Source organism: Ranitomeya imitator, chromosome 1 (assembly GCF_032444005.1).
Source record: "Ranitomeya imitator isolate aRanImi1 chromosome 1, aRanImi1.pri, whole genome shotgun sequence".
NCBI lineage: Eukaryota > Metazoa > Chordata > Amphibia > Anura > Dendrobatidae > Ranitomeya > Ranitomeya imitator.
This window is the reverse complement of record NC_091282.1, coordinates 783,751,218-783,766,402: the sequence shown is the minus strand read 5'-3', so window position 1 is coordinate 783,766,402 and position 15,185 is coordinate 783,751,218. Positions and strand designations below refer to the sequence as shown.

Genomic DNA, 15,185 nt, shown 5'->3' with positions numbered 1-15,185 from the left:
TAGACCTGTTGTTTTTCTTATAAACGCAACTGATGTTATAATTAATGCCAAAAAGTTTTGAAAATGTCGCTTAAAGTTATAAGTCTGTTTGTGTTTTATGATTACTTGTTCTTAATGCACTTTCACGATTGTTTTACTTATTTGTTAGTTTATATCTGTGCACATACGTCTAACCCTCTTTAAAAGGAAATGACGAGCAGTAATCAATCACCTGGACCCGTTGAAGCACATTCCGTGAGAAACGGCGTCGTCCTCTTTCTCTCTCCGCACCCTCCTGCACGCCTGATTTATTTCATGCACATGTAACTACTACTTCTTCATGTCAGTCCAATTAAAACAGCACGATTTCACAAGCAAAAAGGGTGAGTGCCGCATTTCTTTCTATTTTTTGTATCACGGACTTCATGCTTTTGATACTGAGCACCTTGATCCCTGAGATTTCGTGCAAGCTGTTAAATTGGATTCACTTGTATCCAAGTCTGGATAGTATACTCCTCTAGTGCCGTTCACTTCATAAACTTTTCCCTATTTGTTCTACAATTAAAGTAGTTATATTCTTGTGCATAGGAGCAATATTATAGTAGTTATATTCTTGTACATAGGGGCAGTATTATAGTAGTTACCGTATATACTCGAGTATAAGCCGAGATTTTCAGCCCATTTGTTTTGGCTGAAAGTCCCCCTCTCGGCTTATACTCGAGTCATACCCAGGGGTCGGCAGGGGAGGGGGAGCGGGGGCTGTGTAATTATACTTACCTGCTCCCAGCGCGGTCCCTGGACGTCCCTGCTTCTTCCAGCGCTGCAGCTTCTTCCTGTACTGAGCGGTCGCATGGTACCGCTCATTACAGAAATGAATATGCGGCTCCACCTCCCATAGAGGTGGAGCCGCATATTCATTACTGTAATGATCAGTAACGGTGACCGCTCAATACAGGAAGAAGATGCAGCGCTGGGGAAGAAGCAGGGACGCAACGCTAGGACCCGGTGAGTATACGGGGAGGGGGAGCGTAGCGCTGCGCGATATTTACCTCTCCTCTCTCCTCGTTCCGGTGCGGCTCCGTCTCCAGCGTCCTCTGGATGTGACGCTCAGGTCAGAGGGCGCGGTGACGTAGTCAGTGCGCGCCCTCTGCTGAACGTCAGTGCCGAAGACGGAGCCGCACGAGGAGCAGGTAAAAGTTCCGGGGTCCTGAGCGACGGAGAGGTGAGTATGTGATTTTTTTTTTTATGGCAGCAAAAGCAAATGGGGCTAGTGGCTGTGCGGAGCATCTGTATGGGGCCATAACACTTGTGCAGCACTATAAGGGGCAAGTGGCTTTGCGGAGCATCTGTATGGGACCATAACACTTGTGCAGCACTATATGGGGCAAGTGGCTGTGCGGAGCATCTTATTGGGCCATAACACTTGTGCAGCACTATAAGGGGCAAGTGGCTGTGCGGAGCATCTGTATGGCGCCATAACACTTGTGCAGCACTATAAGGGGCAAGTGGCTGTGCGGAGCATCTGTATGGGGCCATAACACTTGTGCAGCATTATAAGGGGCAAGTGACTGTGCGGAGCATCTGCATGGGGCCATAACACTTGTGCAGCACTATAAGGGTCAAGTGTCTGTACGGAGCATCTTATGGGGCCATAACACTTGTGCAGCACTATATGGGGCAAGTGGCTGTGCGGAGCATCTTATTGGGCCATAACACTTGTGCAGCACTATAAGGGGCAAGTGACTGTATGGAGCATCTTATGGGGCCATAACTCTTGTGCAGCACTATATGGGGCAGTGACTGTATGGATCATCTTATGGGGCCATAACACTTGTGCAGCACTATAAGGGGCAAGTGGCTATGCGGAGCATCTGTATGGGGCCATAACACTTGCGGAGCATCTGTATGGGGCCATAACACTTGTGCAGCACTATATGGGGCAAGAGGCTGTGCGGAGCATCTGTATGGGGCCATAACACTTGTGCAGCACTATAAGGGGCAAATAGCTGTGCGGAGCATCTTATGGGGCCATAACACTTGTGCAGCACTATAAGAGTCAAGTGGCTGTGCGGAGCATCTTATGGGGCCATAACGCTTGTGCAGCACTATAAGGGGCAAGTGGCTGTGCGGAGCATCTTATGGGGCCATAACGCTTATGCAGCACTATAAGGGGCAAGTGGCTGTGCGGAGCATCTTATGGGGGCCATAACACTTGTGCAGCACTATATGGGGCAAGTGACTGTACGGAGCATCTGTATGGGGCCATAACACTTGCGGAGCATCTGTATGGGGCCATAACACTTGTGCAGCACTATATGGGGCAAGAGGCTGTGTGGAGCATCTGTATGGGGCCATAACACTTGTGCAGCACTATAAGGGGCAAATAGCTGTGCGGAGCATCTTATGGGGCCATAACACTTGTGCAGCACTATAAGAGTCAAGTGGCTGTGCGGAGCATCTTATGGGGCCATAACGCTTGTGCAGCACTATAAGGGGCAAGTGGCTGTGCGGAGCATCTTATGGGGCCATAACGCTTATGCAGCACTATAAGGGGCAAGTGGCTGTGCGGAGCATCTTATGGGGGCCATAACACTTGTGCAGCACTATATGGGGCAAGTGACTGTACGGAGCATCTTATGGGGCCATAACACTTGTGCAGCACTATATAGGGCAAATATCTCTATGGAGCATCTTATGGGGCCCTTATTAACCTTTATGCAGGATTATATGGGGCATATTTTAATATGGAGCATCTTATGGGGCCATCATAAACTTTATGAAGCATTATATGGGGCTCCTGATTCAATATGGGTATTCAAAAACACTTAACCTACTGATGTCTCAATTAATTTTACTTTTATTGGTATCTATTTTTACTTTTGAAATTTACCGGTAGCTGCTGCATTTTCCACCCTAGGCTTATACTCGAGTCATTAAGTTTTCCCAGTTTTTTGTGGCAAAATTAGGGGGGTCGGCTTATACTACTCGGGTCGGCTTATACTCGAGTATATATGGTATATGCTTGTACAAAGGAGGCAGTATTATAGTAGTTATATTCTTGTACATAGGGGCAGTATTATAGTAGTTATATTCCTGTACATAGGAGCAGTATTATAGTAGTTATATTCTTGTACATAGGGGGCAGTATTATAGTAGTTATATTCCTGTACATATGGGCAGTACTATAGCAGTTATATTCTTGTACATAAGGAGCAGTATTATAGCAGTTATATTCTTGTACATAGGGGCAGTATTATAATAGTTATATGCTTGTACAAAGGAGGCAATATTATAGTAGTTATATTCTTGAAAATATTGGCAGTATTATAGTAGCTATATTCTTGTACATAGGGGCAATATTATAGCAGTTATATTTTTGCACAAAAGGAGCAGTATTATAGTAGTTATATTCTTGTACATAGGGGCAGTATTATAGTAGTTATATTTTTGTACATAGAGGGCAGTATTATAGTAGTTATATTCTTGTATATAGCAGCAGTATTATATTAGTTATATTCTTGTACATATGGGGTATTATTATATTAAATTCTTGTATATATGGGTAGTATTACAGTAGTTATATTCTTGTACATAGAGGGCAGTATTATAGTAGTTATATTCTTGTATATAGCAGCAGTATTATTATTATTATTATTTATTTATATAGCGCCATTGATTCCATGGTGCTGTACATGAGAAGGGGTTACATACAAGTTACAAATATCACATACAGTAAACAAGCTTACAATGACGGACTGATACAGAGGGGCGAGGACCCTGCCCTTGCGGGCTTACATTCTACAGGATTATGGGGAAGGAGACAGTAGGTTGAGGGTTGCAGGAGCTCCGGTGTTGGTGAGGCGGTAGCTCCGGTGTTGGTGAGGCGGTAGCTCCGGTGTTGGTGAGGCGGTAGCTCCGGTGTTGGTGAGGCGGTAGCTCCGGTGTTCGTGAGGCGGTAGCTCCGGTGTTGGTGAGGCGGTAGCTCCGGTGTTGGTGAGGCAGCAGCGGTGTCAAGGCAGGCTGTAGGCTTTCCTGAAGAGATGAGTTTTCAGGTTCTGTCTGAAGGATCCGACTGTGGTTGATAGTCGGACGTGTTGGGGCAGAGAGTTCCAGAGGATGGGGGATATGTTAGTTATATTTTTGTACATATGGGGTATTATTATAGTAAATTCTTGTATATACGGGTAGTATTACAGTAGTTTTATTCTTGTACATAGGGGGCAGTATTATAGTAGTTATATTCTTGCAGAAAGTGGACAGTATTATAGTAGTTATATTCGTGTACAAAAGGAGCATTATTCTGTTAGTTATATTCTTGTACATAGGAGCAGTATTATATTAGTTATATTTTTGTACATAGGAGTAGTATTATAGTAGTTATATTTTTGTACATAGGAAGCAGTATTATAGTAGTTATATTTTTGTACATAGAGAGCAGTATTATAGTGGTCATATTCTTGTACAAATACTGTATATGGTGGATTGCTTCTCTGTGCTGCACAGACTTGCTTTAGATCTCTGTTAATAACAGGAGACATACTGTACATTGCCCAAGAGTGAAAAAAACCCACACTAAGTCCTGTGCTGCATGTGGGGTGATAATGGACACAGCATCGGGGATGGGAGGACTTCTATATTGGAGCACATGATTAGAGATCTGCCAGTTAGTGTGTCCTGGGGACAGTGTACTGAATCGTTCTGAGTTTTATTAGGTTATCATCTGTCCTAGTTAATATTATTAATCTTCCAACCTTATTCAAACATCTGACCCAATTGCCTACACCTACTGTATGAGCCAATATTAGGGTCTGATTATTTGGCTTTGATGCTTGCAGAACTTTTCTGATACTGACCCATAAAATGAGTGAAATTGCAACAATTCCTATATCTACTATCATTTTACACCTCTCACCCACTTATTTTCACAGAATCTCAGCACTGCTGTGACTGTTAGGCTTTTCACAGTTGGTGACTGTTCTGTTCTTAATATAGGCACAATCAATCCTGTGATATAATGGGCCTGAAACCCACAGACGATATTAAGAAAGTGCAAATAGCAGAAATGGGGGTATGGACCAGGAATCATCAAGAATAGCAAGAAACATCAGGAATAGCAGAGGTGAGGGTACGGACCAGGAATCATCAGGAATAGCAGGAAGCATCAGGAATAGCAGAAATGAGGGTACAGATCAGGAATCATCAGCAGAGACAAGCGGAAGTGACACTAGACCCACGGAAAGTTCATAGAAGCAGAGTGCACAACTACCTGAATACTGATCCGGCCTCACTGACACCAGACAGACATGTCGGGCTACTGTAGCACCTTGCGAGGACTAGCACAAAGCGAGCCATCCATAGGGGAACGAGGCAGAAGTTAGCACTGGACCTGGGACAAGTGAGTAGCAATATTGATGTTTAACTGGGTCATTTAAGATGTCTAATGGAACTGAATCGGTGACCATACTGAGAACAATAGAAGTGGAAATCAATTGTACAGAGAAAGATAAGAACCTCTGTAACATATCTTGTCAGAGTAATATACATCTTTTTTCCAAATATGAGCGCTCAATTTCCTCCCACTCCCATTTTCCTAGGTTTAGGAAGACTGGATTCACAGCTACACTGCTAGGTTCTGCTGTGTAATGTCCTCCATGCTGCTGCTGCTTCTGAGCACATGCTACATAGTGGCAGAACAGCAGGAATCCCTCATGTCTGGGTGTACAATACATGAGAGACATTATAGCACCTAGTCTGCTCCTACTAACTCAACGACAGATGAAAATTTGGGATAGTGCCTGGGAAACGTGTTTACAGTGCAGGACACAAGTGGTGTAATGACCAGTGGTAGCGATATTCCTTATTCACACATAACAGCTTATTCTGAACGGTCGCCTAAAGCAGAAGTTACTTTTTATGGATTTTGTAATTTTTCCACACCACTTTTGGGCTGAGTTGGCATGCAGCTTTACCTGAGTATCTTGCATCACTGTTTAATCAGTGGAATCAAAAAAACAGGACAAAGATTGCTGCACTCTTATTTGAAGAAAATAAACATTGCATAAGTGTGAAAGTAAATATACACACATATATATATATATATATATATTATATATACAGGGAGAGACGGCTTTATATCTCCACTCATCCCGGTGCGGCTGGTGAGTATTACAGCTTAAATTTCTACTTAGTCTTCTGTCCTTACTGTAAATCAAATTATCTCTCCTGGTGCCGATGTCTTGTATTTTATCAAAACAAGCAAAGCTTAAGTGTAAAGTGTAAAGTATGGGAGAGGTAGAGGATAGCGCCTGAGCCTCTGATAAAGCAGGAGGCATATGTGAGACTAATGGCTCTTGGAGACCATGGGATAATCTCACTGATGCTCATTACCAATTACTGGCCCATGTAATACACATATCTGCGATCACCTGACAAACGTTTGATCAGATGTTTTATGCCGGCATGAAAATAGCAGTTATTGGCAGAACATCGCACTCCTTCACTTTCTCCCGTTGATTTCCAACCTACTAATCTTCTTTAATATTTCTACTTCATATTCTCTCTCTTTCCTTTATTCTTCTTTGTGTGTAATTCATCTCATATCCCTGAATTTCCTCTTCTCTTTCTGTCCTTCTCCTTCTTGTTTCTATTACTTTTCATCTACTTTGTTACCTCCTACTCTTCATTCTTTTCATTCTTTACCTATTTTTCCTTTTTTTATTTTTTCTTGCCCTCCTTCATGTTCACTTTCTCTATTACTTGTTTACTTTCCCCTTTTTTGTCATTTTTTTCTTTTTTACTTCTGCCTACGTTTACTTGTCCTTTCCATTTCCTGCTTATTCTTCTCATTGCTCTTCTCCGCTTCATATTTTTGATTTTTATCTTTTTGTCTTATTTTCTTCCGTGTTTTCTTTCTTTCCTTTCTCCACCTCCTTTTCTAGTTCTTCATTCTCTTCTTATTTTTCATTCTTCTACCAATTATTCTTCTTTCTTTATTTCCATCGATTCTTCTTTTCTTTCTTCTATTTTTTATTTCCATCTCTTTGTATATTCTTGCTTGTCCTCCTTCTTATTTTCTCTTCCTTTCTCCTTTTCCATTTCATCTTCCCTTTCCTCCCCTTGTTCTATTTTTCATTTTCTCTTCTTCTCTCTTTATTTTCTTTTCGTCTTTCATCTTCCTAACCATCATTATTCTGCTTTGCTCTCTGCTCTTTCTGTATTTACTTCCATTACCTCCATCTACTTTTCTGCTTTCTTTTCTTCTACTTCTCATTCATCTCATTGCTTTTATTCTTCCTTACCTCCCCTTCTTCTCCTCCATCCACCTTTCTATTCCTTAACTTTGCAATCCCTAATTCTCCCTGTTCTAATTCTTGACTTTGTCTAGCATTTCTAATTTTCTTTTCTATTTATAATAATTATAATAATAATAATTTTTATTTATATAGCGCCAACATATTCCGCAGCGCTTTACAAATTATAGAGGGGACTTGTACAGACAATAGACATTACAGCATAACAGAAATACAGTTCAAAACAGATACCAGGAGGAATGAGGGCCCTGCTCGCAAGCTTACAAACTATGAGGAAAAGGGGAGACACGAGAGGTGGATGGTAACAAATGCTTTAGTTATTCGGACCGGTCATAGTGTAAGGCTCGGGTGTTCATGTAAAGCTGCATGAACCAGTTAACTGCCTAAGTATGTAGCAGTACAGACACAGAGGGCTATTAACTGCATAAAGTGTATGAGAACATTCATTTTTTTTTTTTTTTTTAAATAGGCCACACAGGGATCCTTACGTTAATGCATTGAGGCAGTAGGCCAGTCTGAACAAATGAGTTTTTAGGGCACGCTTAAAACTGTGGGGATTGGGGATTAATCGTATTAACCTAGGTAGTGTATTCCAAAGAATCGGCGCAGCACGTGTAAAGTCTTGGAGACGGGAGTGGGAGGTCCTGATTATTGAGGATGCTAACCTGAGGTCATTAGCGGAGCGGAGGGCACGGGTAGGGTGGTAGACTATTTATCCTCCTCCTTATTGTCTATCATCTTAATCTTTCTCCTTTTCTTCCATTTTTTCTCACTAATCTCTCTAGTTTGAGAAGTTGCTGTTGTCTCTTATCTTCTCTTTGCATTGTTTCTTCTTGGACTCTACCTTAGTTTTGTTCTCCTGGTTTTTGCTGATCTTCTTACAGACTTTTTCTCCTTTGTATTTCTTATCCACACTGGTATTTTTTAATATATTCTTTATTATATTTTGTAAGTGAAAAATAAACAGAGAAGTGAACAATCACTATGTAGTAGTATTGTATACATAACAGCGTATTGGAATAAAATATAAATTTTAATGTATAAAATTAAAAGAAAAAACAAAAAACAAACATGCAAAAATTCTCTAAAGTGCAAGGTGCTAGAAAACACAAAGACAACACAGTGGAGCGTACGACAACAGGGTCGATACAATAGTATGATAGGACTTTTTGGGACCCTAAGTCCTTTTGGTTACACCCTGGGTATGGCAATCATTGGTGTTCTCTATAACCAATATCGTACACTGACTGTACACAATATCATCAGGCGACACATTCAGGTACTCAACCAGGCCATGTGTAAACCCCGTAAGAGACCACAAGATGGCAGGTTCTGTGGACCACCTCATGTAGGACATTCCCTGAGTCCCACAGAAATCAATGCCATGGTCCTAAAACGTTTGCATATAGATTAAACAAAAATTAGGAGGTGCTGTACACAGCGTTCTTGCCACCCAGAGCCTGCTTGCCACTAACCAGACCTTATTATTATTTATTTATATAGCACCATTGATTCCATGGTGCTGTACATGAGACGTTGAGACCTTAGATGTTATAACATGTCCCACAGCTCATCGGTGGACTCTCATCATTCTCATTACTTTTCTAAGGTCATAACACACGACAAATGGACCATAAGGTGTCACCAATATTATGTAATGTTATGCTCTGCACACATACTCTGTACTATTGTACTAACTCAGGTCCTTCATGACATCCATAAGGTAAAACAAATGTGACCTGTGAACAAAATGCAAAATGAAGTGGGAGGAGAAGCCAGACTGACAAAGGGGTGGTGCTTTAGACCACCCCTGTACACTGAGCACCTATTTTGCATATTCATTCAAACATAATTCTCTTTAAAGGTGGGTTGAAATGGTGAAAAAATAAAAATTTGACAATTTTTTTTAGGAGGTTTGTATTTAAAACATTTAGATTGCAGTAAAAAGGACTTTTTATTTAAAGAGGAGCAAGTCAAAAGGAAGCAGGTTCTTGTCGTGCATAATTCCCGCTGAGTATTGCATTTTTTCTTTTATAAAATCCGACATGTTTCCAAAGATATGTGTCTTTTTATTTGGTGCTGATTTTTATGGTCTTTATCAAGAGGGCAGTGCTCAATCACATGGAAATTATGCAGAGCAGCTCAAGACACGCCCCCAGAAAAAATCCTATGAGTCACGCCCACTTGGTAAACACTACAGTAATTAGCATTAAATAAAGAGGCCCCACATCTCTGGAGCCGTACGGCGGATTTTAATAAAAGAAAGATTGGCATACCCAGAGGAGCAGTGGGAATAAAATTAGAACAAAAACTGACTGAGACCTGGTGAAAAAAGATTATTAAAAAAAAACCCAGTTAAAAAAATAATAGCTCAATAAATTTGGTCTGTGTCGCCTTTTTCTGAGACGCATAACTTTTTTTTTAGTTTTCTATCAATGGACATATGTGTGGGGTTGTTTTTTGTCTGGCGAGTACATTTTTTGTGAGGTACATATATCGTTTCATGAGTGCCGTATAATGAGAGACATGGGGGATTGTGCCCTTTATTCTCACTTTTACCTCTGACTTTCTAATTTTTGTACCTCATTGGGGGAGACACTATAAGGCCATACCATGCGTTATTATATAAATGAAGGAGTATGCTGTGGCACCGTGCAGCATCAACTTATCTTACCTCCTGATGAGCCGTGTGGCGAAACGTGGAGAGGTCACATCTGATTGATAAGTACCTCCTATCTGGCTGTTTCTATGTTATCATATATGCCGTACAGACATGTTTTCTTCTTAAATAGACAGGGGTTGACCCACACTGCACCACTGTGGGGATTTAGCTGTTGCAGGCATGTTTGCCACTTTCTGCTTCCACTCATCATTATTGGCTCCTGGGATTGGTGTTGATCAGAGATTCCCAGGGACAGCCATTGTGGAGCAGGGGCACCATATCCACTGACAAGTAGGATGCCAACCTCCACTGTATAGGCAGGTCTTCAGCTCAGGTGCAGCTCAGAGGGGTCACTTATCACATTCTTTATCATATACTAACTATTATAACTATACATGGTGAGTCACCTTCACATTGACCTTTTAAACACCTGCTTTCCCATTCATCTTCCCTTTTTTCTCCGGCTGTTCCAATACAGTACTGTCTACCCAACCTTGATGATATTAGTGTATATTAGAAATCACTTATCTATAGGGCACTTCAGAGCAGATAGGGCCAGTCGCTGACGAGCGGGGGCGCCATTCTCATACTGTTTCATATAGGGTGCCAATCTCCGCAAGTAGGCAGGTGTACAGGTCAGGGACTGCCCATAGGTTGCATGCAGTGTGCACTTTATAGTATGGTGTTTGTTTCTGTATTTGTTGTTTGTCCCTTTTAACTGCATTTTGTTATATTTTAATATCAACATTTTTTCGGGGTTCCTCGGTGATGGCCTTTTTCAAACTAAAACTCCCCTATTTATTTACTCTTGTAAATATCATGTTTTCATTACGTTTTACTACATTAGATTGGGGTATCAGTGGCGGCCATAATACAGAAGGAGCTTTGTTTACTAACCTGTACATCAAGCCCTGAACATACCGTAATTAATGAGAAATATAGTGGCTCACATACTTATGATGAATTCTTGTCTTTTTCAGAGAAAATGAAGTTTTTCGTTTTCCTGGGTTTCAGCCAAGCTCTGCTTTGTGCATTTGTGTGTGGACACCATGGTGGACCACATGATGATGACCATGACCACGATGGTCACCAACACAACAATAAACCAGAAGCTTTCCACAAGGTATCCACTGCAACCCTCAAGCTCTACTACAATATCTACTACAAACTCGCTGCTGATCACCATCTTGACAACTTGCCCTTATCTCCATTGAGTATCGCAAAAGCTTTTGCTTTACTCTCACTTGGTGCCAAGTCCAAGACCCTCAGTCAGATCCATGAAGGAATTGGTTTTAACAAATCCACAATATCAGAGGATATGATCCACAAAAGCTTCCATAAGGTTCAAAACATCTTCAAGCAACTGAAAAGCGGACTTGAGTTGAGCAGCAGCAAAGTGTACATCGATTCCAAGCTGAATGTTCTAAAGAAGTTCCTAGACGATGCCCAAAAGTACTACCAATCGGACGTCATGCCCCTCAACTTCGAAAAACCAGAAGCCTTAGAACAAATCAATAGTTACGTGGAGAAGAAAACAAATGGGAAAATTAAAGCTCCTTTGGACAATATTGATCCGATGACAGATCTGGTTATCACCAACACAATATTCTTCAAAGGTAAGGAAGAAAACGGTCATCAATCATCAATTGATTTTAAGAAATTAATATATCATGAAACGCTGGCATGGGGGTCAAGAGAGAGAGAAGCCCCTATCTCCCCTAAAAATCATAGCAAGGCTCCATAGGCAGCAAAAAGAGACAAGGGATCATAGCATTTTTTAAATTTTCTATTGGGTTCCTCCTCACTAAAGGAGTTTTAGTAATTTATGGAAGATGAATTCCCTTCACCATCATCAGCTGAATGAAAAAGGCCAAGTTGCTCCGTTGAGTGTTGCGTACTCTTTGTTTCCCAGGCATTGTCCTGTATATTTGGTAGTGACCATTCCTGGTGCTGTAGATCAGTCCCAATCAAGTGATTGAACTGTTGGATTGGGCACTATTAAATGAAAAGGACCGTGCCCGATAAACAATGACTCAGGCTGGAGTCCGCAATCTCAATGAGGGAGGTGGGAGTGAGACTGTTGGAGATCAGATTTAATGACCTATTATAAAAGAAAAGTATCAATTTTATAGCATCTGGAAACCTCGATAAAGAAATGTAAGAGCGGCATCACTTATTTGTAAGGAAACACAACAAATTTCACATCACCATGATACAAATAGAGAAAGAATGAAAACTTTGGAAGTTCAAAAACTGCAGAAATGTAGCAAATGCTAAATAAGGAATAAGTGAAATACTGATGGGATTTCTTGTAGAATCCTGGGAACACGCTTTCAACGTAGACCATACCAGAGAAGAAGACTTCCATGTGGATGAGAACACAGTAGTGAAGGTGCAGATGATGAGCAGAAAAGGAGAGTATCTCACGGGTTATATACCTGAGGCAGGATGCACATTTGTCGAAGTCCCCTACAAAGGAAACACCTCTGCAATTTTTGGCTTAATAGAGATGGGGAAAATGAATGATCCTAAAAAAGCTTTTCAGAATATGCCAGAAGAGGCATACAACAAAGCAATGAAACCAAGGTAACAATATCTATAGGATTTCTTTGTACACATTCACAAATGTACAGAACTGACTTCATATTATACTCCAGAGCTGCACTCACTATTCTGCTGGTGCAGCTAATGTGTACATACTGTATATTACATTACTGATCCTCTACTGATCCTGAGTTACATTTTGTATTACACTCAAGAGCTGTATTGACTATTCTGTTTGTGCAGTCACTGTGTGCATACATTACATTACTGATCCTGTACTGATCCTGAGTTACATTCTGAAGTATACTCCAGAGCTGCACTCACTATTCTTCTAGTGCAGTCACTGCGTACATACATTACCTTACTAATCTTGTACTGATCCTGCGTTACATCCTGTATTATACTCCAGAGCTGCACTCACTATTCTGCTGGTGCAGTCACTGTGTACATACATTACATTACTGATCCTGCACTGATCCTGAGTTACATTTTGTACTATACTCCAGAGCTGCACTCGCTATTCTGCTGGTGCAGTCACTGTGTACATAAATTACATTACTGATCCTGTACTGATCCTGAGTTACATTTTGTATTATACTCCAGAGCTGCACTCACTATTCTGCTGGTGCAGTAATAGTGTACATACATTACATAACTGATCCCATACTGATCCTGAGTTACATTCTGAAGTATACTCCAGAGCTGCACTCACTATTCTGCTCGCGCAGTCACTGTGTACGTACATTACATTACGTATCCTGTACTGATCCTGAGTTATATCCTGCATTATACTCCACAGGTGCACTCATTATTCTGCTGGTGCAGTCACTGTGTACATACATTACATTACTGATCCTGAGTTACATCCTGTATTATACTCCAGAACTGCACTCCCTATTCTGCTGGTGCAATTACTGTGTACATACATTACTGATCCTGTACTGATCCTGAGTTACATCCTGTATTATACACCAAAGCTGCACTCACTATTCTGCTGGTGCAGTCACTGTGTGCATACATTACATTACTGATACTGAGTTGCATGCTGTATTATACTCCAGAGCTGCACTCACTATTCTGCTGGTGAACTCACTGTGTACATACATTACATTACTGATCCTGAGTTACATTCTGTTTTATACTCAAGTGCTGCAATCGCTATTCTGCTGGTGCAGACACTGTGTGCATACATTACATTACTGATCCCGTACTGATCCTGAGTTACATCGTGTATTATACTACAGAGCTGCACTCATTATTCTGCTGGTGCAGTCACTGTGTACATACATTACATTACTGATCCTGTACTGATCCTGCGTTACATCCTGCATTATACTCCAGAGCGGCACTCACTATTCTGCTGGTGCAGTCACTATGTACATACATTACATTACTGATCCTGCACTGATCCTGAGTTACATTTTGTACTATACTCCAGAGCTGCACTCACTATTCTGCTGGTGAACTCACTGTGTACATACATTACATTACTGATCCTGAGTTAGATTCCCTATTATTCTCCAGAGCTGCACTCACTATTCTGCTGGTGCAGTCACTGTATACATACATTATATTACTAATCCTGAGTTACACCCTGTATTATACCCCGGAGCTGCACTCACTATTCTGCTGGAGCAATCACTGTGTACATACATTACGTAACTGATCCTGAATTACATCCTGTATTATACTCCAGAGCTGCACTCACTATTCTTCTGGTGAAATCACTGTGTACATACATTACATTACTGATCCTAAGTTACATTCTGTTTTATACTCAAGAGCTGCAATCGCTATTCTGCTAGTGCAGACACTGTGTGCATACATTACATTACTGATCCCGTACTGATCCTGAGTTACATTGTGTATTATACTACAGAGCTGAACTCATTATTCTGCTGGTGCAGTCACTGTGTACATACATTACATTACTGATCCTGTACTGATCCTGCGTTACATTCCAGAAAAATAGTTGCTGTGTGAAACTATAACCTGTCAAACATCCATTGATCTAGTCAATTTACCCTTCAGTTCAGTATATAGTATACAGTGTATAGTGTCAGTGTATAGGTAACACTGACTCACCAGTGACGTCTCTAGGTGAAGTCCTTCATCTTTTATCCAGCACAGACCGCCATCACTTCATCCAGCCAGGACTCGTCTCTGCAGGAAATAACACAGCTATCTCGAGCTCCGCTTGTAGAACACATTACTTAATTTTTCCCAACTTCTACATTACACCACATGAAGAAAAAGAGGCGACATAGTGTCACTCTACACAGTAACAGGACCGCCCCCCCATTTAAAACAGTGTCCTCAAAAAATAAAATAAATGCATCACTGCAGTAATAATATCCCTTAATTAGCCCCTATTATAATAATAATATCCCCCATCCTGGCCCCATGTATCTCATTTCAGGCTCCAGCCATATGTTCTCCCATCCTGCCCTCATGAGTATCCATTCTGCCCCAAATGATCTCCCCATCCTGCCCCATCAGTCTCCATCATATCCATCCTGCCCCATGATCCTGCACGATCTGTCTCCAATCCTGCCCCATGTCTTTCATTCTGCCCCGTGTCTCCAATCATGCCCCGTATCTACATTATGCCCATGTCTCCAGTCCTGCCCCCAGTGTGTCCAGGATCTCTGCCCCCAGTGTCCAGCATCTCTGCCCCCAGTGTCCAGCAT

General features: G+C 41.3%; 1 protein-coding gene across 2 annotated transcripts in view; it reads left to right on the top strand.

The window, feature by feature from the left end:
- The first annotated feature begins 214 nt into the window (after positions 1-214).
- Positions 215-15,185, top strand: part of LOC138647945 (alpha-1-antitrypsin-like) — a 34,633-nt gene continuing 19,662 nt past the window's right edge. Inside the window, exons 1-3 of one of the 2 annotated variants that reach the window (XM_069737340.1) lie at positions 215-362; positions 10,932-11,567; positions 12,267-12,537. In XM_069737340.1, coding sequence (XP_069593441.1) covers positions 320-362; positions 10,932-11,567; positions 12,267-12,537 — 950 coding nt within the window. In that variant the 5' untranslated portion in view covers positions 215-319. Of the gene's footprint in view, positions 363-6,110; positions 6,138-10,931; positions 11,568-12,266; positions 12,538-15,185 lie in introns of those variants that run through there. The other variant, XM_069737350.1, reaches the window with a different exon arrangement.